Here is a 27,718-nt window from a genome sequence, read left to right on the forward strand (position 1 = left end):
GAGACCGGATTTGAACCCAGGTACTCCTGACTCCAGGGCTGGTGCTTTATCCACTATGCCACCTAGCTGCCCCCTCCACCTTTTTATTCTTGGTCAAATCAATACTAACATTCCTACCGGAGAATATGCTTATCTTCCTATGCTCCTTTCACAATCCCTGTAACTCCCCAGATCAAAACTATTTTTTGCTACCTCCATGCCCCTGTATGTGTTGAGTCTTCCTCCTCGAGGGCAGAGAGGCATTCACATTAATTTTTGTAGTGACCAGCACCCAAGTTACTTCCTAAATACTTTTTCATTCATTCAAGAATTCGTTTTTTCATTCTTTTCCTGGGCACAGCAGTAAGAGGCAGAGCTAGGTCTCCTGATTCCAAACATGCTACCCCACTGTTGGAGGAATGTAAGAATTCCAGAGACTTTAGGCAATATGCCCAAAGACAGACACCCAGTGGAAACTGGGTAGGATTAAGGGTTACTGATTCCAGGGCTCTGGGTTCTCAAGAAGAAAAATGATAGTGATTTATATGGCTTCACCATTAGTGAAGAAAAGCGAGCAATTCATAAATATGTATTGAGAAATACTTAGTAAATGAGTCGAAATAATAAAAATATGTCAGAGTAAACAACAGCTATAAATATGTCCCTCGGTAGAGGAATTAAGGCTTTATTACCACAAAATGCCTATTGCTTTACCGGATAGGATTACGGATTACTTGCACAATGGGTTTATTTATTGAGTTTCTCTGAAGAGAGGCACCAATAAAAAAGAAAAACAGCATTGATGGTTACAACTAACTTGGGGAAGGGAAGGAAGCCAGGGAAATGGCAGTTCTGAGACCTCTCAGCCTAGGTGATATGCAAATCACTTAGCTTGCAATCCAATGATTTAGCTACCTACTATATAGTTGGAGGATGCAGAGTTAATGATTTCCCTTGAATAGCACCATTAAACAAAAAGTACAATCACTGGGTCCAATGGGTGAATTAAGCACACGCTTTCTCGGAGAGGAATTGGGTGCTGGGTTCTTAGGTAAGCTGTCTTTTTCCAGGAAGGACCATCCGACACCTGGATCTTCTACCTCACCAGTGTAGTGGACTAGTTATTTTTCTGGAATTTTAGGTAATGCTCAGGAGGAGGGAGATGTAACAAGAGACTGGAGATACAGCAAGATACTGGTAGCCCTGTTCTCTTTACAGGACTGGTCAGGCTGGAAGGAAAGTATTCTTCTCTGTAAGGAGAGAATGAGAGTTTGGAATCTCAGATAGGTGATCTGAGATAGTGTGGGGAAGAAAGAAAATACGTACCTAAAACCCCAGAAAGAAGGCAGCTGATAGCAGAGATTGCCCAAAGGATGGGTGGTGGTGGAACAAAATTACAAAAACAGCCTGAATGGAGAAAGTGGGATGTGTTGAATTCAGGTAATCATCATAGATTACTTTATTAATTATTTGAACTTACCAATAATTTTGAACACAGAATAACTCTGGAAGGTGTTCACTGGGGCATGAAAATTAAATTAGCTAGTTAGAGGGGAGGGTTCAGTTTTACAACCATCTGTATGTATGGTTAGAGTCCTGTTTAGTTCAGAGAATCTCAGATCTCTTAGGGGTGTCCTACACCCCAGCTCTTTCTTTTGAAATATAACCCATTCTTCATAGTTCAGTGGTCACCTCTTCAGGAAGTCCTCTCTGCTCCAATGAAGCTTGGGTTGATTAATGTCTCCCTTCCCTGAAAAGCATAACATTTCGTAAGTACCACTCATGACTGATCACGATCTCCCTGGTGTTTACATTTGTGTGTCTGGTATCTTCCCTACTGCTCATTGCCAGCAGGATCTATGGCTTAGTTCTTCTGGTGTCCACTAAAAGTGCTTTGTCTCAACATTTGCTATTTAAATTTAATTAAGTTTCATTAATTGATTAATTGAATTTAAATAAAAATATTTAATAAATGAATGTTAATTTTCAGGGAGAGGAGACAAAGGACTATTATAGGTAAATACAATGATGACGTTCAGTTGTTTTTTCAGTCATGAACTCCATTTGGAGATTTCTTGGCAAAGATAGTGGTTTGCCATTTCCTTCTCCAGGTCATTTTACAAATGAGGAAACAGTCAAAGAAGATGAAGTGACTTGCTCAGAGTCACACAACTAATAATGTCTGAGACCAGATTTGAACTCAGGAAATTGAACCTTCCTGCCTCCAGGTTCAGTGCTCTATCCACTGCCTCACCCAGTGGGTTAATGTGAGCCCATTCCTATTATCAAGGCATTTTTTTTTCTAATTGCATGTTTAAGGATTGGAGGATCTGTAATATCAGCTTAGAAATGAAAATCAGAACAAGGGTGTTTTCAATAAAATATTTATGAACTCCTGATAAGAAGCTACAAAATGTTTCTACAAATAGAGTCCTTAGGAATGTCTCTATTAATCAACAAGCCAAGTTCCTAGTATGGGCCAGGCACTGTGATTGTCTCTAGGAATACAAACAAAAATAAGATAATCTCTGCCCTCAGGGAGTTTACATTCTATCTGGGAGGCAACTTGTGCATATTATAAGTATAAGGTAATTTTGTTGAGGGGAAGGCACTAAAATTAGTCCATTAGACTGTGAGTTCCTTGAGAGCAGGAGCTGAAGGTTTGCCTTTCTTTGGATCTCCTGGGCTTAGCAAGGTACCTGGTATATCCTAGGTGCTTACTAATTGTTGATTGACTAACTCGCAGCCAGTGGGTGGGTGAGCAAGACTTTGAAGGAAGGCAAAGGTAGAAAACTCCCGGTGTGGGGGGATAATCTTTACAAAGGCATGGAGACTGGAGCAGTAGTTTATTCATTCATTCATTCATTCATTCATTCATTTATGTATGTATGTATGTATGTATGTATGTTTTTGCTAGGCAAATGGGGTTAAGTGGCTTGCCCAAGAGGTACTCCTGACTCCAGGGCCGGTGCTCTGGCCACTGCACCACCTAGCCGCCCCTGGAGCAGTAGTTTTGAATGTGAGAACCAGGAAAGTAGAATGTATGCAGTGGAGTAATGTATAAATAAGTATAGAATTAGAGGCCAGAGGCTGGTTTTGAAGGACTTGAAATATCAAGCAGAGGAGTCTGTATTTAATCATTTGATTACAGAACTAAGAGGGAACCTCTGGAGCTAAGGGAGTGACTTGGGTGGCTGTGTGCTTTTAGGGAGGTTCTTTTGGAATCTATATGTATAATGAGCTGGAAAGGGAAGAGACTTGAGAAAGGGAGATCTATTAGGTCCAGGTGAGAAGTGATAAGCACTAGAACTAGGGTGTGACCAGGGAATAGAGAAGAATGGAGAGATGTTGAAGAGGTAAAGTGGATAAAATCTGATGATTGAGTGTGGAAGATAAAAATTCTGCATTGTGTACAAGCCTGCCAGAAACAATTTTTTATTAATTTATCATTGTTCTAATCCAAGGATTGTTTTATCTGGAAAGAGGAATGTCCATAATGATGGAGTCCTTTCATGCCTTTAGACAGGTCTCTAGCAGGCATATTTATTGTTTAATTGTTGTGTCTGACTCTTGGTGATGTCATTTGGGGTTTTCTTGCCAAAGATAAGGAAGCCGGTTTTCCATTTCCTTCTCCAGTTCATTTTACAAATGGGGAAACTGAGGCAAACAGGGTTTACCTGGGCTAGTAGGTTTTCCAGGACTTAGGTTCTATCCACTGGGCTACCATCTGCCCAACTAGTATGTTAGGAGGTATCTAGTTGGCACAGTATGCAGAAAAAAAAGCATGGGACCTGGAATCAAGAAGGACCTGGGTTTAAATCCAGTATCAAACAAACATTTACTAGCTGGGTGAACCTTGAGTAACTTCTCTTTGCCTCAATTTCATCATCTATATATTGGGGAAAATGATAATGCTTAGCTCACAGAGTTGGTGTGGGAATCAAACGAGTTAACATATGTAATACACCTTGTAAATCTTCTATAAATACTAGCTATTATTTATTAACTAACACAAGGCATTTTAAAAGTAACATTTATGGGAATCTTGAACAAGAAAAACTTCACGTTATGAAGAAACATAGCCACAACACACAGGGTGAGGTACTATTTAATATTTTTGCCTCATTAAATAGCATAATTGTCCCTTTAATCTTTCCTCCACACCCTAATGGAGTCATTTTCCTAAAACCACTCATTCCCTTTATGACCTCTACCATCTGGCTCTCCAGTTCAAGCTGGTCAAGGGTGAACTGAGGTAATAAAACAACAAAAAAAAGACATCCTTCCTCTGATCAGCACCCTAATACCTAAAAAAATGGGGAGAGGAAGACCTGCTTTTAGGTAAGTCATTCTATCTGATGAGGGAAAAGCAATGATTGGAACTAAAGAAGTATCTGTTTTCCTTTTCAAAGAGTGGTTACCACCTTTGATTCATTGAGGAGGGTCCAGAGGTGCCTTACTTTTGATTTCTGATATTTTATACATATTCCTAAATGAGAGAGGATGTACCTAAGAAAAAGAGAAACTGGATTTTAGTGGAGGGCATGATTTCCTGTGAAGTTGGATTAAAACTGATAAAGTTTACTTCAGGTAAGTTTGGAAAGAGCTTTAGTTATTAAATAAGTATTTCTCCATCTTTTTCTTTTTCTTTATTTTTCCAACTCCATATAAAGATCGTTTTCAACAATCTTTTTAATAAGGTTTTGAGTTCCTCTTTCCTCCCTCTTTCCCTGCCCTCTCAGAGAGCAACCTAATATAGGTTATACATGTATAACTATATTAAATATATTTTTATATTAATCATGTTATGAAAAAAGAATCAGAACAAAAAGAACAAAATTCATGAGAGGGAAAAACATAAAACTTAAAATAAATTTAAAAAATTGAAAATAGTAAGTTTTGGCCTGCATTTAGACTTCACAGTTCCTTCTCTAGATGTGGATGTTATTTTTCCATCACAGGTCCTTTAGAATTATCTTTGATTTCACTATTTTTCAGCTGATACACTCACACAAAGAAAGATCTTATTAAACTATCAAAGAAGGGAGAGGAGTTGAGGTTGGGCACTGGAGAGAGATGGTTGGATATGTATCTAGTCAAATCCACAAACACTTACTAAGCTCCTACTACGTGCCAGAAAGGCAAAATTTAGTAATCCCTTCTTTTAAGGAGCTCACAGTCTAATGGTGGGGGGAACCCCATGAAAATGACTATGTCCCAACAAGATTTAGAGGGGTTAAACTGGAAAGTTTAATTTGTTTCAATCAACAGAATGATGGCACTAACTAGCATTAAGGGGGATTAAGAAAAGTTTTCTTGTAGAAGGTGAGATTTTAGCTGAGTCTTGGGGAAAGCCAGAGATAAGGATGAAGAATAACAAGGTCTGAAGTTGGGGTATCTTGTTTGAGGAACAGCAAGGAGGGAAGTGTCAGTGGATTGCTATGTATTATTGGGGGGTAAAATGTAAGAAGACTGGAAAGGTAGAGGGATGCCAAGTTTATGGAGGGCTTTTAACTCCAGGGGATTTGATATTTGATTTGGGAGATGATAGGGAGGCACTGGAATATATTGAGGGGTAGGGGTGGGGTTAACACTTTAGAAGATTCAGTTTGATCCATGAATGGAGGAGGGACTGGAATAGGGAGAGATTTGAGTCTGTAAGCTCTGGAGTGCTTAATAAATATGTCATCTATCTGGCATAATTATGCATGGATATAATTATAGGTAATATTATAAAGTAACAGACCCACCAGGAAGCTCTTTCAATAGTCAGATATAAGGAGATGATGCACCGGAGTAGGGGCAGTGTAGAAGGAGAGAAGGGAGTGTATTGGATAGAACCTGGCAAAATATTGGACGTTGGTGATACAAAGTGGTGGAGAAAAAAAGTGAAGAGCTGAGAATGACCCCTAGATTTTGAGCCTGGGTAACTAAGGTTATGGAAGTTAGGAAGAGGGGAGAATTTTCAGGGAAAGATAATGAGTTTTAAGTAAGTGGAGTTTGAGGTGCCTATGGGAGTTCAAAATGTCCATTAGAATTATCTCAACTTGGGGAGGCTAGGTGGCACAGTGGATAGAGCACTGGTCCTGGAGTCAGGAATACCTGAGTTCAAATCTGGCCTCAGACACTTAATAATTACCTAGCTGTGTGGCCTTGGGCAAGCCACTTAACCCCACTGCCTTGCAAAAATCTAAAAAAAAAAAAAGAATTATTTCAACTACAATATCCAACAATTGGAAGGAAGGTAAATGAAATTGTATTTGACAATCAGCAGAATAGAGTTGATAATTGAATCAATGGGAGATGAGAAAATCTAGGTGAAATAGGATAAAGGGAGAACAAAAGAAAGCCTAGGATAGATCAGCGTGACAAAGTTGGAAGATGCAATAAAGGGGATTGAGAAGTAGATCAGTATCTTGGAGTCCTAAAGAATAAAAGACTTCAATAAATCAAAAAAAGTGCCTTCCCTCAAGGAACTCACCATACAAAGAACAATGGACAAGCAAGCTATAGATGGGATAAATTGGAAATAACAGAAAGGAAGATTAAGATTAATTACAAATTAGGAAGGACTGGAAAAGGCATTTTTTGGGGGGCAGCTTTAGCTGTTTGGTTGGTCTTGTCCTAAGTTATTGAAGAAGACCAAAATAACATCACTATGATTGAGACAAATATTAGTTGATCAAACCAATAGGAACTCGGAATGTTCTGCCACAGGTTGGGTACAAATAGTTCATGTGAACACCTGGGGTGGGTACTCGAAACTTAATGTATGTCATATTTCCTTTGAGCTGCTTCAGTTCTGCCTTCCTCATAGAGTATTTTAGCTAAGACTTGAAGGAAAACATAGAAGCCAGGAAGTAGAGTTGGGGAGACATTTCCAAGCATGGGGTATAGCCAATGAAAATGTTCAAAGTTGGGAGATGAGAATAAGTAGAGGCAATGAAAGTAGACCGATTTTACCAGTATGGATCCCTTGTTTTCAGTGCATAGCTATTTTAGTTATGAATAGTTACTTTATAATATTACCTATAATTATATCCATGCATAATTATGCCAGATAGATGACATATTTATTAAGCACTCCAGAGCTTACAGTCTAGTAAGCTAGACTTTTATGCTTTTAAGAGTTATTCTTTTAAGTGAGTATGATGCTTCTTCAAATGGAGGTTTGGGGAAGGAACTCAGTCATTAGAGGAAGAGGAGGTTATAGGATTGATATAACCTGGATAAGGTTGCTGGGGAGGAGGTGGAGCAGTTGTCACTGGGAGTGTGCCAGCCTTCTATGAAACCCAAGGTTACTCTGTTAGCACAAGTAGTGATGACAGTGATGATGATTGTCCATTTTTTTTTTTTTAGGATTTTGCAAGGCAAATGGAGTTAAGTGGCTTGCCCAAGGCCACACAGCTAGGTAATTATTAAGTGTATGAGATCAAATTTGAACTCAGGTCCTCCTGACTCCAGGGCCAGTGCTTTATCTGCTGCACCACCTAACTGCCCCTGTCCTTCATTCTTTTTTTTTCCTATCCTTCATTCTTTTTTTTTTTTTTTTGTAAGGCAAATGAGGTTAAGTGGCTTGCCTAAGGCCACACAGCTAGGGAATTATTAAGTGTCTGAGACCAGATTTGAACCCAGGTACTCCTGACTCCAGGGCCGGTGCTTTATCCACTATGCCACCTATCCACCCCCCTATCCTTCATTCTTGAAGAAGAGAATGACATTAGGGAAGTGATACAATGACAAGCACTTGGATTTGAATTATGGAGGCTGTGTGAAGTCATCAGTCTCACTTTCTCCATAAGCAGTAAGGGTACCAGAACTGGAAAATAAAATCTCAGAATTGGAACCTATGGATCATCTAGTTTAGGTTCCTTTTTTAAAAATTATTTCATTTTTCTAGATACATGTTATGAAAGTTTTTCAACATTCATCCATTTGCATATGTGTTTTTTTTTTGCAAAGCAATGGGTTTAAGTGACTTACCCAGGGTCATACAGCTAGGAAATTATTAAGTGTCTGAGTCTGGATTTGAACTCAAGTCCTCCTGACTCCAGGGCCAGTTGTCTATCTACTGTGCCATGGAGCTGCCCTGCTAATGCATATTTTTAAGTTACAAAATTTCCTTCCAAGAAATGCAAATTAAACCAACAATGAGGTATCATCTCAAATCTATCAGATTTGTCAAGATGAGAAAAAGGGAAAATGATCAATGCTGGAGAGGTTGTGGGAGGATTGGGACATTGATGCATTGCTGGTGGAGTTGTGAACAGATCCATCCTTTCTGGAGAACAATGTGGAACTATGCCCAAAGAGCAACAAAACTGTTGATACCCTTTGACCCAGCAATTTCAATTCTAGATCTATATCCAGAAGAAATTATAAAAAAAAGGGGAAAAATCCTACATGTTCCAAAAAAAAATAATAGTGGCTCTTTCTAGTAGTGGCAAAGAATTGGAAATTAAGGGGATGCCCATCAATTGGGGAAATGGATAAACAAGTTATGGTATATGAATACTATGCAATATTATAAGAAACTATAAATGGTTGGGCTCTACAGAATGGAATGACATGGGATCTGATGCTGAGCAAAGGGAGAACAACATACATAACAACACTGTGAGATGAGCAATCTTGATGGGAGCAGCTTCTTGCAGCAGTTTGAAGAGCTAGCCACTGTATTAGACTGGCTATGGACTGTGTTAATAACCCCATCCAGAGGAAGAAAAACAAAACAAACGAAACACGCACACACAGAAAAACAAAAACAACCCTTCAGAATCTGATGAACACTTTATAAAAATTATCCCTTACATATCTCCTTCCCTTAGTCCTAATTCCTCATACTAAAAAAACTAATCTGTAAACATGTTATCTATATCTATATCTATTTCTATTTCTATATCTATATCTATATCTATATCTATATCTATATCTATATCTATATCTATATCTATATCTATATCTATATCTATATATGTACAATGCTAAACTGACTGTACACCCCTGAGGGGAGGTGGGTGGGAAGGGAGCGTGGAGGGAAATTTTGTAACTTAAAAATATACATGTGCCTATGGATGAAAATAAATTTAAAAAATAAAAAGCCCCCCAAATTTCCTTCTACCCTCCCTTCCCACCCCCCTCCCCTCAGTGGTGGACAGGTTAATATTGTACATACACATTTGGGTTAAACATATTTACAGATTAGTCATTTTCGGTTTGAGGAATTAAGGTTAAGAGAAATACAAAAGAAACTTTTTTTTAAAAGTGAATGTAGTGTTTAACAGATCCTGAAGGTTTTATTTTGTTTCGTTTTGTTTTGTTTTTCTTCCTTTGGTTGGGATCAGCATTGTCTATAGCCAGTCTAATACAGTTGTCCTAGTTGTGTCAACTGTTGAGGGGAGCTGCTTCCAACAAGGTTGTTCATCTCACAATGTTGTTGTTGATGTGTACGTTGTTCTCTTGGTTCTACTCCCTTTGCTCAGCATCAGATCCTGTAACTCATTCCATGCTTCTGTAGAGTCTGACCATTTATGGTTTCTTATAGAACAATAGTATTACATAATATTCATGTACTATAGCTTGTTCAAACATTTCTCAATTGATGGATATCCCCTCAATTTCCAGTTATTTGCCACTACAAAAAGAACTGCTCTGAATATTTTGGAACATGTGGGACTTTCCCCATTTTTTATGATTTCTGGATAGAGTCCTAGAATTGGAATTGCTGGGTCAAAGGGTATGAACAGTTTTATTGCTTTTTGGGCACATAGTTCCATATTGCTCTCCAGAAAGTTTGGATCTGTTTACAGCTCCACCAGCAATGCATTAATGTCCCAATCCTCCCACAACCTTTCCAACATTGATCATTTTCCCTTTTTGCCAGCTTAATCAATTTGATAAGTATGAGATGATACCTCATAGTTGTTTAATTTGCATTTCTTTAATCAATAATGATTTGGAACTTTTTTATATGATTTCATATGATTTTCACATGATTTTTCATATGATATAGCTTTAATGTCTTCATTTGAAAACTGTCTATACATATCCTTTAACCATTCATTAATTGGGGAATGACTTATTAATTTGATACAATTCTCTATATATTTTAGAAATGAGACTTCTATCAGAACTCCTAGTTGTGAAGATTGTTTCCCAGCTTTCTGCTTTCCTTCTAATTTTGGTAGTTTTTTTTTTTTATGTTTTTGCAAGGTAAATGGGACTAAGTGGTTTGCCCAAGGCCACAGAGCTAGATAATTATTAAGTGTCTGAGGCCTGTTTTGAACCCAGGTACTCCTGACTCCAGAGCTGGTGCTCTATCCACTGTGCCACCTAGCTGCCCCTGATTTTGGTAGTATTGATTCTATTAGTGCAAAGTCTTTTTCATTTCATTTAGTCAAAATCATTCATTTTTCAGTTTATAATGTACCCTATTTCTTGTTTAGTCATACATTCATCTCCTTTGCATAGATCTCATAGATAAGAGTATTTCTTGGTCTATTGATTTATGTATAGTGTCACTCTTTCTATCTAAATCCTATACCCATTTTGACCTGATTTTGGTTTAGAGTGAGATGTGGGTCTTTGCCTAGTTTTTGCCATACTGTTTTCCAGTTTTCCCAACAATTTTTGTCAAATAGTGAGTTCTTATCCCAGAAGTCAATGTTTTTGCAGTAGTCAAACAGTAGATTACAGTTGTCATTTACTACTGTTTCATTTGAATTTATCTTAATCCACTGATTTATTACTCTATTTCTTTTTTTCTTTGGCAAGGCAATGGGGTTAAGTGACTTGCCCAAGGCCACACAGCTAGGTCTTTATGAAGTGTCCTGACTCCAGGGCTGGTGCTCTATTCAGTGTGCCACCTAGGTGCCCCCATTACTTTATTTCTTAACCAGTACCAGACAGTTTTGATGACTGCTGCTTTATAGTAATAGTTTTGCTGGTAGAGCTAGGCCACCTTCCTTTACATTTTTTTTATCAGTTCTCTTGCTATTCCCTTTTATTGCTCCAGGTGAATTTTGTGAGTATTTTTTCTAGCTTGGTTGAAGCAGCTATTTGGTCTTCTTCCTTCTCGTCTTCTTTCTCCTTCTTCCCTCTTCTTCCCCATCCTTCTCTTCTTCCAGACTCCTGTTCTCCTTCCTTCTTCTTCCTTCGTTTTCTTTTTCCTCCTCCTCCTCCTCCTCCTTCCAGACTCTTATTCTCCTTCTTCCTTCTTCTTCTTCCTTCATTTTCTTTTTCCTCCTCCTCCTCCTCCTCCTTCTTCCAGACTCTTATTCTCCTTCTTCCTTCTTCTTCTTCCTTCGTTTTCTTTTTCCTCCTCCTCCTCCTCCTCCTCCTTCTTCCAGACTCTTATTCTCCTTCTTCCTTCTTCTTCTTCCTTCGTTTTCTTTTTCCTCCTCCTCCTCTCCTTCTTCCAGACTCCTGTTCTCCTTCTTCCTTCTTCTTCCTTCGTTTTCTTTTTCCTCCTCCTTCTTCCAGACTCCTGCTGTCCTTCTTCCTTCTTCTTCTTCTTCCTTCGTTTTCTTTTTCTCCTCCTCCTCCTCCTTCTTCCAGACTCCTGTTCTCCTTCTTCCTTCTTCTTCTTCTTTCTTCGTTTTCTTCTTCTTTCTCCTCCTCCTCCTCCTTCTTCCAGACTCCTGTTCTCCTTCTTCCTTCTTCTTCTTCTTTCTTCGTTTTCTTCTTCTTTCTCCTCCTCCTCCTCCTTCTTCCAGACTCCTGTTCTCCTTCTTCCTTCTTCTTCTTCTTCTCCTCCTCCTCCTCCTCCTTCTTCCAGACTCCTGTTCTCCTTCCTTCTTCTTCTTCCTTCGTTTTCTTCTTCTTTCTCCTCCTCCTCCTCCTTCTTCCAGACTCCTGTTCTCCTTCTTCCTTCTTCTCTTCTTCGTTTTCTTCTTCTTTCTCCTCCTCCTCCTTCTTCCAGACTCCTGTTCTCCTTCTTCCTTCTTCTTCTTCTTCCTTCGTTTTCTTCTTCTTTCTCCTCCTCCTCCTCCTTCCAGACTCCTGTTCTCCTTCTTCCTTCTTCTTCTTCTTCGTTTTCTTCTTCCTCCTCCTCCTCCTCCTTCTTCCAGACTCCTGTTCTCCTTCTTCCTTCTTCTTCTTCTTTCTTCGTTTTCTTCTTCTTTCTCCTCCTCCTCCTCCTTCTTCCAGACTCCTGTTCTCCTTCTTCCTTCTTCTTCTTCTTCCTTCGTTTTCTTCTTCTTTCTCCTCCTCCTCCTCCTCCTTCTTCCAGACTCCTGTTCTCCTTCCTTCTTCTTCTTCCTTCGTTTTCTTCTTCTTTCTCCTCCTCCTCCTCCTCCTCCTTCCAGACTTCTGCCTGGGCTCTCCCAGCTAGCCGAGGTGCCGCCGTCTCAGACCCTCCGGCCGGCAGGGGGCGCGCGCGCCCGGGCGCCTCTCTAGCTGGCGGCCCCCGGCTCTGTGGTTCCTCCCGGGCGCCTCTCTAGCTGCCGCCCCGGCTCCATGGTCCCGGCCGGGCTCCGGCGGCGGCGGGGGCGGGGCGCGCGCGGGGGCGGGGCCGGGGCGGAGACTTCCTGGGCCGCCGGGCAGGATGTGGCCGCCCCCCTCGGCCCCGCAGCCCGGGAGCCGCCGCCGCCGCCGCCGCCGCCGCGGCGCCTGAAGCCGCCCCGCCCGGGCCGGACGCGGAGCCGGGCCCCCGCCCCCGCGCGGGTGGAGCGGGGCCGCCAGCAGGTGAGGCGGCGCCCGGGGAGGGACCCCCGCCCCTCCCCCAGCCGACCCCGCCCCCTCCCGCCGCCGCCGCCGCCGGACCCCGGGGCCGCGGGTTCGAATCCCGCCGCCGCCCCGTGACCCTGCGGTTCCGCCCCCTCCCAGGACCGGGGCCGAGCCCCCCGCGGTTGGTGCCCGGGCCCGGAGAGGCCTCGCCCCGCCGTGCGGATGGGGAGACGGAGGCCGGGGAGCCGCGGTCACGGACAGCCGCGGCCGCTGCCCCCCAGCCGGGGGACACTGAGGCAGGAGGGGGAGGGGAGGCCCGGGACGCCCCCCCGCCCCCCGGCCGCGGGGCTCAGCAGGAGGCGCCCGGGCGCTGCCAGCTCGGGTGCCCCCGAGGCCGCTGCCCCCGGCCGGGCCGCGTGTGGCGTCTCCCGAGGGGTCGGGGCCGCTTTTCTCGGACAGAAAGGAGCGAAGCGGCCGGGACGGCGCGGCCCCACCGGGACCTCGGGTGGGCAGGAAGCCCCCGGAAGCTTGGCCCGGCTCCGCGGCGGGGGCGGGGGCTCCGGGGGGGGGCTCCGGGGCGGGGGGAGGGGGGCCCCGGGGGGGGGGCTCCGGGGGGGGGGGAGGGGGGCCCCGGGGCGGGGGAGGGGGGCTCTGGGGCGGGGAGGGGGGCTCCGGGGGGGGGCCGCGGAGCAGGCCGCCCCCCGCCCGTTTGTTTTCCGAACCTCGGCCCCGGGGTGGCGGGGGGGGCAGGACTGGGAGCTGAAGGACGATAGAGCCGGGGGCCCACAGCGCCCTCAGGGGCCCGCGAGACTCGAACTCAGATTCCCTGGGCCCCGGCAGGGGTGCCAGCCCCAGGGGCGGCCAGGGGGCGCAGTGGGTGGCACACCTGCCCGACTCAGCGGCCCCGAGCTGGCGTCCGACTTCAGACACTTGATGCTAGTTCACTGTGTGACCTTGGCCGAGTCACAACCCCCTGCCCCCCAAGTGCTGACCGTGACATTAGAAGGTGCTCCATGTATTTTGTATTTTCAAAGCGGCAAATGGAATGGGGTTTGCCCCCAAATCGTTCCAAATTACGATGGTGTGGGGCTGAGAGCAAAACCAAATGTGAACATAGACAAGACCCATTTGAATGCCTATATCTAATTACAGATACCAGAAGCCCCAAACCTGGGCACCAATCATTGACACGGGAATGCAAGGTGGTCAATTCTCTAAATTGATTAGTTAATTCACCCAACTGCTGAAAGAGTAGAATATCCTGAAAAAGAGAGCTTGCCTCAGATAGCTTAGAAACTACAGTTCAAAACTTTGTAATGAAAAGCAAGTTTGGGTCGTCCAGCTTAGCATCTTTCAATACAGAGGGCTGAAATGGGGGAAGGCGGCGAGTCTCTGTATGGTAGCTATACACATTTTCTGTTCTTTGTCCCCACAAGCACCCTGTGAGCTGCTGTTGTACTTACCTCCACTCTACAGTTGAGGCAGACAGGTGAGGTGACTTGCCCAGAGTCACACAGCTAGGGAATGCCAGGTCAGATTTGAACCCCCATGTTCCTGACTCAGCACCACCTGGCTGCCTCCATGGCAGCTACTGGACATTTCTTGGGAATGGCAAGCATTTAAAGAACATTGCTTTGAAAAAATTAATTTTCTCTTTTTTTGTGTTCATTCTCAATAATTGAACAAGTATCCTCCATGCCAAACTGTGCTGGGGACACAACAGTAGTGACTTGCATTCATGGGAAGAAGGGGGCACTTGGATATTTGCAAGTCTATGCCATATAAATACATGACCTTTTTTTAGGGGGGTTAGAATGGGCACTAACTGCCGGGAGGACTGGGAAACTTGAATTCTTAAAGGCTATGGGTGAGGAGGGTGTTACATTCCAGGGCTGAGGGCACAGAGGCTGGAAATGGAAAGTCTTCTATGAACTTGGCAGCAAGCAGGCCAAGGGGACTGGCATGTATGTCGACATAGGTGAGGTGGGGGCCGGGTGATTGAGGACTTTCAGTGCCAACCAGTGGAAGGTGTGTTTGATTCCAGAGGAAATAGTGAATCACTGAAGTTTAATAGTGACTAGGGGAGTGTTGTGGTTAGACCAGTACTTTAGGAAAATCACCTGCATGTGATTGTAACCTGTGCACAACTTGCCTCTTTGATGCTTGTGTGACAGAATTGAGGGCATATTGAGCCACCTGGGCCTCAGTATTCTTATCTGTCAAATGTGGCACTTGACCAAATCTATGAGTTTCATTTCCAGCAACTGGTGAAAAATCTAGAGAAGTGTTGGTTTAAGGTTGTTTTTTTTTTTGCAAGGCAATGAGGTTAAGTGACTTGCCCAAGGCCACACAGCCAGGTAATTATTAAGTGTTGGAGGCTGGATTTGAACTCTTCCAGGACTGGTGCTCTATCCATTGTACCACCCAGCTGCCCCAAGAAGTGTTAATTGGGCAACTCATTAATTACTCACTTTTTACATTTTCTCTGTACTGTTAGGATTTTTACCTACAGTGCAATCTCTGGTACTTTAGGCTACAAATAGGAGGACTTATATAAAGAGTTTAAAGCCTATGATCATGCGATAATAGATGCTCACATTTATCAATTTGTTTGAAAGCTTGCAAAATCTTGCCCTTGCTATTATCTCATTCTAGCCTAGCCTAGAGGTCATCTGTTCCTCTTTCTCATTTTACAGATGAAGAAATAGTGATGTCACGTGACTTGTTCAAGGTCACCTAGTAGTGGCTAATCCAGGTTCTCATTTAGTTCTCTGCACTAATATACAACCCACTTATGTTAACTTTACTGTAGTTGCCCCTTGGACTCAGGCCTCTGCCAGCTGCTTTCCCCCCACCTCAAAACCCCAAGCAAACCAGAACCTGTTCAGAGCCTAAGCCATCTGCAGCCACCTTTCTGCCCAGCCAGCTGTCTGACCCTTTAGTGTCTGTCTTCTCTCTGTTTGCTCCAGGTCCTTGTGTGTGTCCCCAGTCCTAAGCTTCTCTGTCACTGGTCTCCAGGTGTCCTTTGACACCTTTGATAGCCCGTTCTTTACATGGTATATGACTCCTTTCCTGCCTTTCTCCATTTCTCATGTCTGCAGGTAAATCCACATGCATAAATTGAAAACCTTTTGGCAAAAAAGAAGGGTTAGTTAGCATTCTGTCTCCTAGAAATGTTTAATTGGTGCTTCTGGGCTTTGCCAGTATTAATAATTAAGGTTCGGGGTGGCTAGGTGGCATAGTGGATAAAGCACTGGCCTTGGAGTCAGGGGTACCTGGGTTCAAATCCGGTCTCAGACACTTAATAATTACCTAGCTGTATGGCCTTGGGCAAGCCACTTAACCCCGTTTGCCTTGCAAAAACTAAAAAAAAAATAATAATTAAGGTTCATCATGATGATTCTGAAGCACTGAAAGAGCCTGACATTCATCTTCAATCAGTGAAAAAATGTTCATTAGGGATCTTTTCCACCTTTGCTTATACAACGTTTTTGGAAATTGGAGTATTTGATAAATCTATGGAAAGAACACTGCATTCCTTAATCTTGCCAGGTTGCTAAAACTTGCTGGGTGACCCATCTTTCTGCTGTATTCTCTCTCTTTAGCTGGGTTTGGAGCTCCACTGGACTCCTGAATGACCCGTGAGTGCTACTGAACCAACCAGCAACTTGGCCAGGCCTTCTCTTCTGTCTCTGGCACTTACGATGGGACTTCTTACACTGGGAGAATTTTGAAATGAGTCAAGGCAGCTTTCCAAATTCTTCATTTTTGGATGCCACTGTAAGTAATTCTTAAGTAGGTTTGTGGAGATCTAGTCTCTCCAGTAGAAGGCCTCTTCATCTCTACCTATCTCTAGCCTTCTCTTGAGTTTTGTCCATGCTGTTCCACCAGTCTGCCATTGAAACTCTGTTCCTGGACCAAGGCTTTTTTGCCACTTGCAGAAACCAGGGTAGCTTGTGGGCTGCAGTGCTTGTTATCTATCTCTCTGTGGGACAATTGTGACTCATGATTGATGCACCTTTTCTGAACATGCTTTTCATGGATGATATCCTGAATGAAGCATATAAATCATCCTGGGAAATACCCTGCAGCCTACTTAAGCCCACCAGATGGCTCTCCATTGCTTTTACCTTTTTTTTTTGTTTGGGGTCTAGCTTTGTGATTTCATTGACAGTGAGGAACTTCTCTCTACCATTGCAGATCAATAAGACTTATTAAGTCCCTACTTTATGTCAGGCAAGTCTTTTTGAAAACAAAAAACATATATTTCCTGGAGAGCATTCCCTGCATTTGGGGGAGAAGGGGGCAGAGAGATATGTGTGTTTGCCCTCTTGAAATAAATACTAGGAAACTTAAGGAGGATGGGTGAGATCAGGAAAAGCAGTACCATAGAGAAGGAGGGTGTGTGTTAAAACTGGGTCTAAAGGAGGGGGAGAGGAGGTCAGGTTAGCAAGTGTCATCCTCAAATGGGAGACTGCCTGGGTAAAGAAAGGCAGAGACCTGAAGCAACTTGCTCATGGGACGGTGATGCTTCTGAGAGACTTTAGATACCAGAGGAGTGTATGATGTATCTTAGAGCTATTGGTTTATTGGGGAGGGAACTGATATGATGAGATCTGCGTTCAAGGAAAACTTATACAAAGTTGAGTTTAATGAACATTTATTAAGCAACTGTGTGCTAAGCATTGGGCAAATGAACAAAATGAAAATAGTTCTTTGTCCAAAGAAGCTTAATAAAGGGCTATATCATACAAGGAAATAAAGAGAATAAAAACCCTTCCAAGTATTTGAGGAGGGGATGAAGTGATAGTAAGTGGGGAGATTGGAAAAGGCTTCATGCAGAAAGTAATACCTGAGCTGTGGGAGATGAGGATGTAATAGGTAGATGCCAGAACCAAAGGATACAAAAGTGAGATAGGAGAACTCATGTTTGGGGTAGGTAACAGGCAACTTGGAATGGAACAATACACCCATAAAAGGAAGTGATGAAATGAAAAGTTGGTGGACCCAAACGTGGAGAGTCTTAAATACCAGACTGAGGAGCTATTTAAATTCCATTAAGGATTGCTTGAAGATTTTAAAGTGTATATGGAGAGTTCCCTATGTTAAGAATATGACAGCTCTATCAATGGAAGATGGTTTGGAGAGAGAGAGGCAAGCTTAGATAGAAACAAACTAATAAGGTGGCTATTTGAGAGTATGCAGGTGTGTGTGTGTGTGTGTGTGTGTGTGTGTGTGTGTGAGAGAGAGAGAGAGAGAGAGAGAGAGAGAGAGAGAGAGAGAGATCAGCACAAGCATCACCTGAGTGACTAGAAAAATGGTGGGTAGAAATTTATATTTGAACTAGAGATGGATTTGGGGGAAAATAAAAATTATTTTGGACCAGTTGACCAGTTGAACTTGAAATGCCTGTTGTGACACTCCCAGGTGAGATGTCCAATAGGCAAATGGTAATATGGAGCTGATGTTCAAGAGAGAAATCAAAATAGTAATAGTAATAATCACAATAATAATATGTTTAGTCATTTTTTTATGTCCAACTCTTAATGATCCCTTTTGGAGTTTTCTTGTCAAAGATACTGGAGTGATTGGCCATTTTCTTCTCCAATTCATTTGACAGATGAGGAAACTGAGGCAAGCAAGGTAAATTGACTTGCCTAGGGTCACACAGCTAGAAAGTATTTGAGGATATATTTGAATTCTGGAAGAGGAGTCTTCCTGACTGCAGACCCAGCACTCTGTCCATTGCACCTCTAGCTGTCCGAAATAATAAAACTTTTATGATAATAGCTAACATTGATATGGCATTTATCTGTCAAGCACTATGCTAATCACTTTACAGTTATCTCATTTGGTCCTCACAATAATTCTGAGAGGTTGACTCTATTCTGGTGGATGAGGAAACTGAGGCAGCAGGGTGCAGTGACTTGGCCCAGGCTCACACAGGCTAGTGCTTTGGATCAGATCATGGTCAGACATAAGATGTGGGAATTGTTTTGGGAACTAGGAAAGTGTAGAGATAGAAGAGGGCTGAGGACAAAAGCCTTGAATGAAGAAATAAAACTATAGAAGAGGCTATTTTAGGAATGTGTGCTGGAGTCTGGTTATCTGGTTAAGTAGAGAGAAGTCATGGCCCCAACAAGCAGAGTGACCCCCGAAATTACTCAAGGAGCATGCTTTTTATCAGGGAAAACAGCCAATTCAGATAGAGGAAGCTACAAAGCAACGGCCAGACCATCTTATTTTGGCTTTTGGGGGAAGAGGAAGTCATTGGATTGGATGGTCAAGGAGGTGGTACTTGACTTGAGTGTTGAAAGAGGTAGATGTGGGAAGAAGTTGTGCTTCACTTATGAAGGATAGTCTTTAGAGACTCCAACACTGGAGATGAAAGGACATCAGGTGACAGAAATTTAATCTGACCCTGGTGCAAATCATGGCATCACCTTCCTGATGTCAAAGCTCATCATCTTTTTTTAATTATATAAATATTTTATTTGTTTTCCAATTACATACAGTGGTAGCTTCTATAAATCATTAGTCTTCTTTGAAAATGAAGGACAAATACTAACAAGAGCAGCAACAAGTAGGTCTGGAAAGATGGACTCCAGGAGGTGGAGGAGATGGCCATCTGAAGAGGAAGGGTATTATCAGCTCCTGCACACCTGTGCCAGCAAAATCCCAAAGTTTGCACTAGATGGAAGAATGAGCAAGAAAGTCATAAGGAGATACAGAAATTGATTTCTTCTACTCCGGAATCAGACAGTCTAGTGCTCCTAGACACACAGACTGTTTCCATGAAGGCTCACGGGGCTCTGAGCCAAGTCAGGTCAGCAGAGTTAAGAAGAGAATGAGAAGGAAAGAAGTGGAGGCATCGATTGTCAACTACCTCTTTAAGGAGTTCAACCAAAAAAGAGAGGAAAGCTAAAGATTAAGAGCAGAGACTCTGAGGTCAAATTAGAGAGGGCCCTGAAGACCTAGTGCTCTGGGCCTTAAAGATTCAGGGGCCCCAAAAATGCTGACACAAGAATCCAGGACTACTAACAAGGGTGTTCCATGCAGAACTAACTAAGCCACCCAAAAGAGGACTAGAAGAAGCTAGAGCCGGGCCAGGGCACAAAGTTCTATTTCAGGAACTAAAACTGCAGAGCTCAAAAAGCAAAGAAAATTATTACTTAATCTTACTGTAGCAACTGTAAGCAGAGAGACTTAAAGGAAACAACGAATTTTCCAAAAGATTCATGCAAAGAAATAAAGTAAGAGATAAACCACTGAAATAACATTTCTCAAGGAAAGAATTGGAAGAGAAGTAAAAAAAAGAAGAGAAAATGGTAAACTTTTCTCAACAAATGGAAATCCTAATAACTAGATTAAATGTAGGAAGTAGCTAGGTGCAGGCCTGGCAGAAGATAGATTCTCAGGTCTGTAGTCAGGAAAACTGATCTTGAGCTCAAATCTAGCCTCAGACACTTCTTAATGTGTGACCCTTGGCAAGTCACTTTACCTTGATTGCCTCAGTTCATGTGTAAAATGAACTTGAGAAGGAGATGGTTAAACCACTTCAGTATCTTTGCCAGGAAAATCCCAAATTAAGGTTTTCAAACATGAATAATTTAATTATTTGACTTTGACATTCAGAATCTATAAGAAACTTCTAAAAGAAATATTGAGAATTTTAAAAGTAAAGAACATTTTACCAAGATAAGAAGAAACAAAATTTCAACTGTGAAATATTCAACATCATTGTTAAGGGTTGGAGACAACCAACAACAGCATTGACTAAAAATAAGTCACTTGACTCCATGATAGAAATATTAAAACAAAATTACAACATTGAAAAAAGGGAAATTTAAAGTATTCTACATCAAAACAGTTGACCTGGATGGAAAATAGGTCAGAGACAATTAATAATCATTGATTCCTTGAAAATTATGATTAAAAAAACCAGCTTGGACACTATTTCTTTTTTTCAACTAACAAAAAATAGTTATCCCTCCATTCTTGTTCACTGATAAAAATAAAACAACAAATCCCTCAACATACAAATAATCAAAGTCCAGCATTGGTCAAGTACTAAAGATATACAGCAAAGAATAATTTATTCTGCAAAGTTGAGTATAATCCTAAGGATGGGAGATGAATTTTTAACAGAATAAAGGACTTCTGTTAAAGAAAGGTAAATGGGCTTGAGCAGTTGCAAGAACCATATGATGTTATAGTGCTAACATTTTAGGGTCCAATCTTTTGGTTTTGTTCTGAGGGTTCTAAGATGCATCCTATAAATAGAGACTAAAGATTAAAGAGAATGAGCAGTGATGGTAGGGCCAGTCTGCTGGAGGAGTCTGCATGGGATGGGATCAGGGACAGCTAGGGGAGTTGACTTGGGCAAGAAGAGCCAACCACTTTTATATCAGACACTAAAGGAAAAGAAAATGGAGATTAGTGTTTGAGTTGGGAGGGAGGAGAGGAATGGGTTCTGTTTCCTAATAGGGAAGGTCCTCAACTGAAAGAATGGAAAGTCTTGAGAAGAGAAAATTTGGACAGCCTTCTTTGTAGGGAAATTAGCAGAGCCAACTAAGGAGGAGAAGGAAGATTCCATAACAGTAGTGAGAGCCTAGTTGATAACACATTTGTGGTGGACCTAGTCAGGCCAGTTTCCTGACTTTCTACTTCACAGGTTAGCAGCAGTTGTTTGTAGGGGTGGAGAAAGCAGGGTTGGAGTTTGGCTAGATCTAGCTGGAAAAAGACCAGGGGCAAAGGATTTGAGAGTAGAGAACAGTGTAATAACTGGCTAACTATAAAGTTAAAAATTGGGAAAGAGAGAAAACGAAATCTGAGCACGGTAATGACTTGGGAGAAGACTGAGGTTTGGAGTGACTTGGAGGTCACAGTGACAGTCATGAATAGTTTTAGGAGGAGTGAGGCCTAAAGAGATGACAGAAGGCTATGGTCAGATAGAAGGGAGATAAATTTCTTGATCATGGATGGGAATATTATGGATGATTAAGGAAAGGTCTTGTGTGTAAGTGAGGAACATTGTGAAGACACTTGGGTCATTTAGTCCAGTATCCTGATTTTTTATAGTTGGTTGGTTGGTTCTTGCCCTTTGTTGTCGGAGAAGACCAAAAAATCACTATGTTTGAGACAAATGACAGTGTGTCCAACTGTGGCTGATCAGACCAACATGAGCTTGGAATGCTCTACCACAGGTAAAGCACAAATAGTTCATGCGAACACCTGGGGTGGGTACTCTGAACTTAAGTATGTCATTTCCTTTGAGCTACTTCAATTCTGCCTTCCTCAAAGTGCAGCCTCCTCACTGATGAGGGCAAGCCATGCTGGGTGTTTCTGTGCCAGGGTTTTCCAGGCTGTACAGTCAATTCTAAAATTCTTCAATGAGACCTTCAGGGTTTCTTGGTATTTTCTGACCCTTTTGTGAGCACTTGTCTTGTGCGAGTTCTCCATAAAATAGTTTTTTGGTAAGCCTACATCTGGCATTTTTTTTTAAGTTTTTTGCAAGGTAAATGGGGGTTAAGTGGCTTGCCCAAGGCCACACAGCCAGGTCATTATTAAGTGTCTGAGGTTGGATTTGAACTCAGGGATCCTGACTCCAGGGCTGGTGCTCTATCCACTGTAGCATCTAGCCACCCCATGCATCTGGCATTCTTACACTGTGTCCAGTCCATCGTAGTTGCACTCTCTGTAGAAATGTTGGAATGCTAGGCAGTTTAGCTTGAGAAAGGACCTCAGGGTCTGGTATCTTCTGCCAGGTGAACTTCAGAATCTTCCAAAGACAATTTAAATGGAAGTGATTGAGTTTCCTGATGTGGTGCTGGTAGACTGTCTAGGTTTCACAGGCATATATCAATGAGGTCAGTACAATGGCTCAGTAGACCTTCAGTCTAAATGCCTCTTCTCTCCCATACTTTCTTTCAGAGCCTCCCAAATACTGAGCTAGTTCTGGCAATTCGAGTGTCAACCTCATTATCAACGTGTGTACCTCCTTGGAAAGGACACTGCCAAAGTAGATGAACTTGACCACAGTAATCAGAACTCCATTTGCTGTAACTGGTGGAACCAATCCTGATTTTTTTTTTTTTTAGGTTTCAGGCAAATGGGGGTTAAGTGGCTTGTCCAAGGCCACACAGCTAGGTAATTATTAAGTGTCTGAGACTGGATTTGAACCCAGGGATTCCTGACTCCAGGACCAGTGCTTTATCCACTGTGCCACCTAGCCGCCCTGATCCTGATTTTTTAATAAAATTCTGCTGAATAGCCATATCCTTTAGAAAATTCCCTATGTGTGAAGAATAGCACTGTAATGATGTGAGAAAAAGGAGTGAATAAATGAATTCTTTTAAAAATTGGAACAATTTAGTTATTTGACTTTGATATCCAGAATCTATAAAAAACTTCTTAAGAGCAACTAATATCTAGAATTGTAAAAATAAAAAACATTTTAACTGAAATATTCAACATCATCATTGATAAGAATATCATCAAATACTTGTTTTGGACTTCTTCCTAAAGTCCTTCCTTCTTGCTGTTTTTTTCTCTACCTTTGTCAAATCCTTAAATTTTTCTTAACTAGAAAGAGCTGTTTGTTTCATAAAGTAAAAATGGCATTTAGTAGGAGGGTTGGGGAACCACGAACCAAACATTATGAAAAATTAATGAAAAAGCATTTTGAATAAATGACTCAAGACAGATAATATATATTCTAAAATGAACATACATTTTTAGTACATATCCTCAATTTCTATAATTAGAACTAAAACTGTTTCATTCTTTATGCATTTATTGGTAACTTTGCCCATCATATTTTTTTATTAAAAAAACAATAAAGTATAAGGTTTCTTAATACTAGAGAATATATTTTGTCTTAAAATGCCTATTTAAGGGGGCAGCTAGGTGGCACAGTAGATAGAGCCCAGGCCCTGGAGTCAAGATGACCTGAGTTTAAATTTGGCCTCAGATTATTTAATAATTACCTAGTTGTGTGACCTTGGGCAAGTCACTTAACCCCATTGCCTTGTAAAACAAAAAAAGCCTATATAATCCTTTTTCTTTCATAGTCTTCTTTATCCTTTTTTTCCTGCTTCCTCACTTGCTTTTTCCCCTTCTAACCTTGCCTGTTTGAGACTTGCTTGTGATACCTCTTAAGCATTACTTAGACACCTGATGCAAGGTTTAAGAGACCTGTCTTCCATCGAAGTGTATTGAAGCCTTCTAGTTAGGTTTTGTTTTTAAAAGCTGATCAGTAGAGCACAAGTTTAAAAAGATTATCAGGCTTGCCCAGTATGGTATGTAAATCATGAAATGATAGGAATTCATTATTAGATATCAGGTATTCTTATAGTATCTTACTTTTTGACATGGAACTCAGAGCTTTTAGTCCTTATCTATCTATTGTAACTAAGATATTTCATTTCTGTCATTGATTCAAGTAATCTGTATTCTGAATAAATTAGAGCCTTAAAGGACTTTTGGATTATTCTGTTAAGAGTCTAACTGCTCATTTGTAATACAATTAAAGTTTTGTTCACTAGGACTGCTGACATAATTAGTTTAGTTTTTGCTCCTTATATATTTCTTTTGGCAGCTGGGAAATTAAAATACTACATGTTGCATGAAACTGCTTTTTGGGGGTGGTATTACTAGCAGATGAATAGACTTCAGCCCCCAGGGTACATTCTTCGGGATGTCTTGTTCAACTTTTTTGTAATAGGCACTTTCTCTTCTAAGGCATTAATGCATTAGGCACATAATTGGCTATTTAAGCATTCAGAAGGAACAATGTTTGCCCTTTACTCCATGATTATATATTTCCTTGAGTTCTTTTGAAGAAATATATGTAATTTTTGGAAACTCAAGGCTATTACTGTTTGTACAAGTAAATGAATTTTTTTTCAATAACTCTTCCTAAATGGCTTGATATTCTCTGATAAACTACATTATTTTATCTTGTTTTTCCAAATCTGCATTTTTTTTTTTTTACATATAGCTTCAGCAGACTGAAGGTGAGGAGGTGGGAAGATCTATAATTCCCAGCAATTCTCATTTTTTGTCTAATGTTTTACCATGTTAATGACCTTAGTTGTTGAGAACAGTAGCTGCTCTCAAGGAGATCGAACATTTAATTACTCTTAATCCTCACTTAATTTTATATAGAATTCTTGGATAGATTCTGACCATTCTGGTGAAATCATGGCTTTTTGAGGTGTTACATAGTGACCTACTTAGGCTGCTATCTCTCTGAAGGTTGTATGCCTCTTTTCAAGTAAGAGTAACCTTGACACAGAAATTTCCCCATTTTTTTTCTCAGTAAAAACTGATACAAAAATTTTTTTTGTTGGTATACTAAATTGAAGGGTTTTATTTATTTCTTGACTTTGTTGACTTGGTTTGAATAACACTTGTTTTCCCTCAGTTTTTCAAAGTTTTTAAGGATGTACGTCTTCTCTCCAAATTAGTTGACATGTATGTAATATTTATACTATTTTAAGAGAAATGCAGTTTTAAGTCTTGGGCTTAAGAAAGCTCAGAGTATGTCCAATTTCTTCCCAGCTTGCTTTAATGTATAAATTAAATACATATTTTTAAGCAGCAGCAGGTATTCGTGTTTAAGCAAACATCTATTACTGTGAGTATTCTCTTTGAAGTCAAGGATATGTTCCATTTATCTTTATGTTTCTACTAGTCAACAAAGGAAAATTGTTCTCTATAAAGGTTTGTCCAGTAGGTGAATATCAAAAGGCTTTTGAAGAAGTCGGTTCTCTTAAGCATACAGTTGAGTAACTCTTCTCCTAGCTTCAATCTTGATTCTACTATTCATTTGCTTAAATGAACCTGCAAAAAAGGTCTCTGGGGATTTTTCATAGAGTCACAGAATGGAATAGTGGGAAAGGCCCTAGAAACTCAACATGTGAACATATCACATATACCTCTTCTTTCAGAACAGGAAACTGAGGCCAGGGAGTTAAGTTAGAGAGAGTTTCATTTAGTGACCATGTTCCCTCTGGAACGTCTAGCCCAGGATTGGTAAATTCATTAGAATTATGTTTCACTCTGTATTTGTTCCCACCAACATTTACGTGTTTCTATGCCTTTTTCTTTTTCTTTTCCTGTGATACAGATCTACTCCTTGCTTAGTTTTACATTGCCTGGCTAACACGACTTTTCCAGTATTACCCTTAATATATTTTCATTGAGCCTCATTATAATACTCATAGAAAATCTTGGTAATTTTTTCCTGTCTGATTGCCTGAAATGAATGTTGTAATATTGTTCCTATGAAGACTGCTCCTCATGTCCTTTTCTGGAACCTGTGAGGAACAACTCTTCCTCAAAGGTGGATTACATTCAGAATATTTGAAAGAAAATTTACTTAGAGAAGTGGAGGCTTATTCTAATCAAACAGCATTAGATGTGGAGTTCAGGGACTTTCTGGCTCTGCTACTAACTACTTAATATGTGACCACAGGCAAGAAGATCCACTTGGTTTTCTTTCTCTATAAAATGAGTGCTCTAGTTTGAGCAGGTGTTTTTAACCTTGGGGGGGGGGACCACTTGCATCAGCTTTCAGGGGGCTCTTTGAACTTGGATGGAAATGTACATTCTGATGAAAGGGTTTACAGTAGTGAATGGTTTTATAGACTTCTCAGGTAGGCATCATCAAAGATCCTGGTAACTTCTTTCCTTAAAATATCTGAAGTGAAGCAGGTTGTGCAGGCTGACAGGAGGGGATCTGTGGGATGGATCACATCATATTTTGCTCCTAAACCATCAGATTAGACCTTGACTCCCTTCACACGACTGATTTCCCTTGGGGTCAGTGGGCTCTTGTAAATCTTCTAAAACACAAACTCACTCCTTGGTGGCTTTATCTGATTTGGGTTCTGTCCTTGAACAGACTGTGCATGCTCACCTTTTTGGATGTGTCTCCCTTTTCCAACTTCTGGGTCTGTTCTCCCTTCCCTCTGGCCTGGGCCTGTGAGTAGGTGGGAGAAGAGCTTATGGATGTGGAGCAAAGCTCATCCCAGGCTTCCTTTGAAGAATAGTCACGGGCTGAGAAGGCACCTTGTCAGTTGGGGGGGTTGTGTGTTCAGAATGTCAGCCTGAGTTTGCCGATTCGGAGCAGAGAAAACTCTCCCTTTGCACGCCTGGCATCTTGGGTTAATTGCAGAGCTGGATGAAATGTCAGACTTGATAGATTATTGGAGTTGTTATTTTTGTGGTTAAACAATAATGAAACTGTTTGGATGTTTGCAGGGAAACACTGCTGCCTATGTCTGGACTTTGGACTAGAGAAAGTTTCGATTGTTAGGAAGCACTACTAGGGGAAAAGGCTGCTTGTGTGACTCGTTGCACAGCTGTCTAAATGACTCTCTCTCTCTCTCTTGAGGCCATTTGCACAAGTATGACCTAACACTTTGGGAAACAGTTTATGTTTCTGATTCCAAGAAAAGCCCAGGGTTGGCTTGTCTGGTCAGTTAGAAAACAGAGATACTGGAGAAAATAATATTCTACATGAGTTGATTAAATGGATCAGACAAACTCGATGTTTTTCATTTTGAATTTCTAGCACCTAGGTCTTATTGAATTGGATTGTTAAGAATAAGCATCTCTAGGGGCAGCTAGGTGGCACAGTGGATAAAGCACCGGCCCTGGAGTCAGGAGTACCTGGGTTCAAATCTGGTCTCAGACACTTCATAATTACCTAGCTGTGTGGCCTTAGGCAAGCCACTTAACCCTGTTTGCCTTACAAAAAAAAACCCTAAAAAAAAACCCCAAAGAAAAAAAAATAAGCATCTTTAGAACATCATATCCTTTAAAAAATGTTAAGCACTTTGTATATACCCTGATGTTTTACCCCCATATTAGGTCAATTAAGTATCTGCTGAGTATAGCAGTGTGGCAGATTGTACTTTGTAGTTTTTATTTGGTCATTGTAAACGATCCCTTGGCAGGAAGCATGTATGTGAAGAGTACTGAAATTTTTTTTTAAAGAAAAATATTTTGAGTATTTAATTGAAAAAAACGTAATTATCCTGGATCTAGATAGATTGAAAATTTC

The 27,718-nt window shown here is 41.3% G+C and overlaps 1 protein-coding gene across 4 annotated transcripts in view; it reads left to right on the top strand.

Moving 5' to 3' along the window:
* The first annotated feature begins 12,575 nt into the window (after positions 1–12,575).
* The window catches only part of RFFL (ring finger and FYVE like domain containing E3 ubiquitin protein ligase), a 63,508-nt gene continuing 48,365 nt past the window's right edge, over positions 12,576–27,718 (top strand). For 3 of the 4 annotated variants that reach the window (XM_074188944.1, XM_074188939.1, XM_074188943.1), the window contains exons 1-2: positions 12,576–12,663; positions 16,251–16,425. Coding sequence is in view for 1 of the 4 variants with exons in the window: in XM_074188939.1 (XP_074045040.1) it covers positions 16,381–16,425 (45 nt within the window). In the remaining 3 variants the exon portion in view is untranslated. The remainder of the gene's footprint in view (positions 12,664–16,250; positions 16,426–27,718) is intronic. The other variant, XM_074188948.1, reaches the window with a different exon arrangement.

The sequence above is a fragment of the Macrotis lagotis genome, chromosome 5 (genome assembly GCF_037893015.1).
Source record: "Macrotis lagotis isolate mMagLag1 chromosome 5, bilby.v1.9.chrom.fasta, whole genome shotgun sequence".
NCBI classification, from domain to species: Eukaryota; Metazoa; Chordata; class Mammalia; order Peramelemorphia; family Peramelidae; genus Macrotis; species Macrotis lagotis.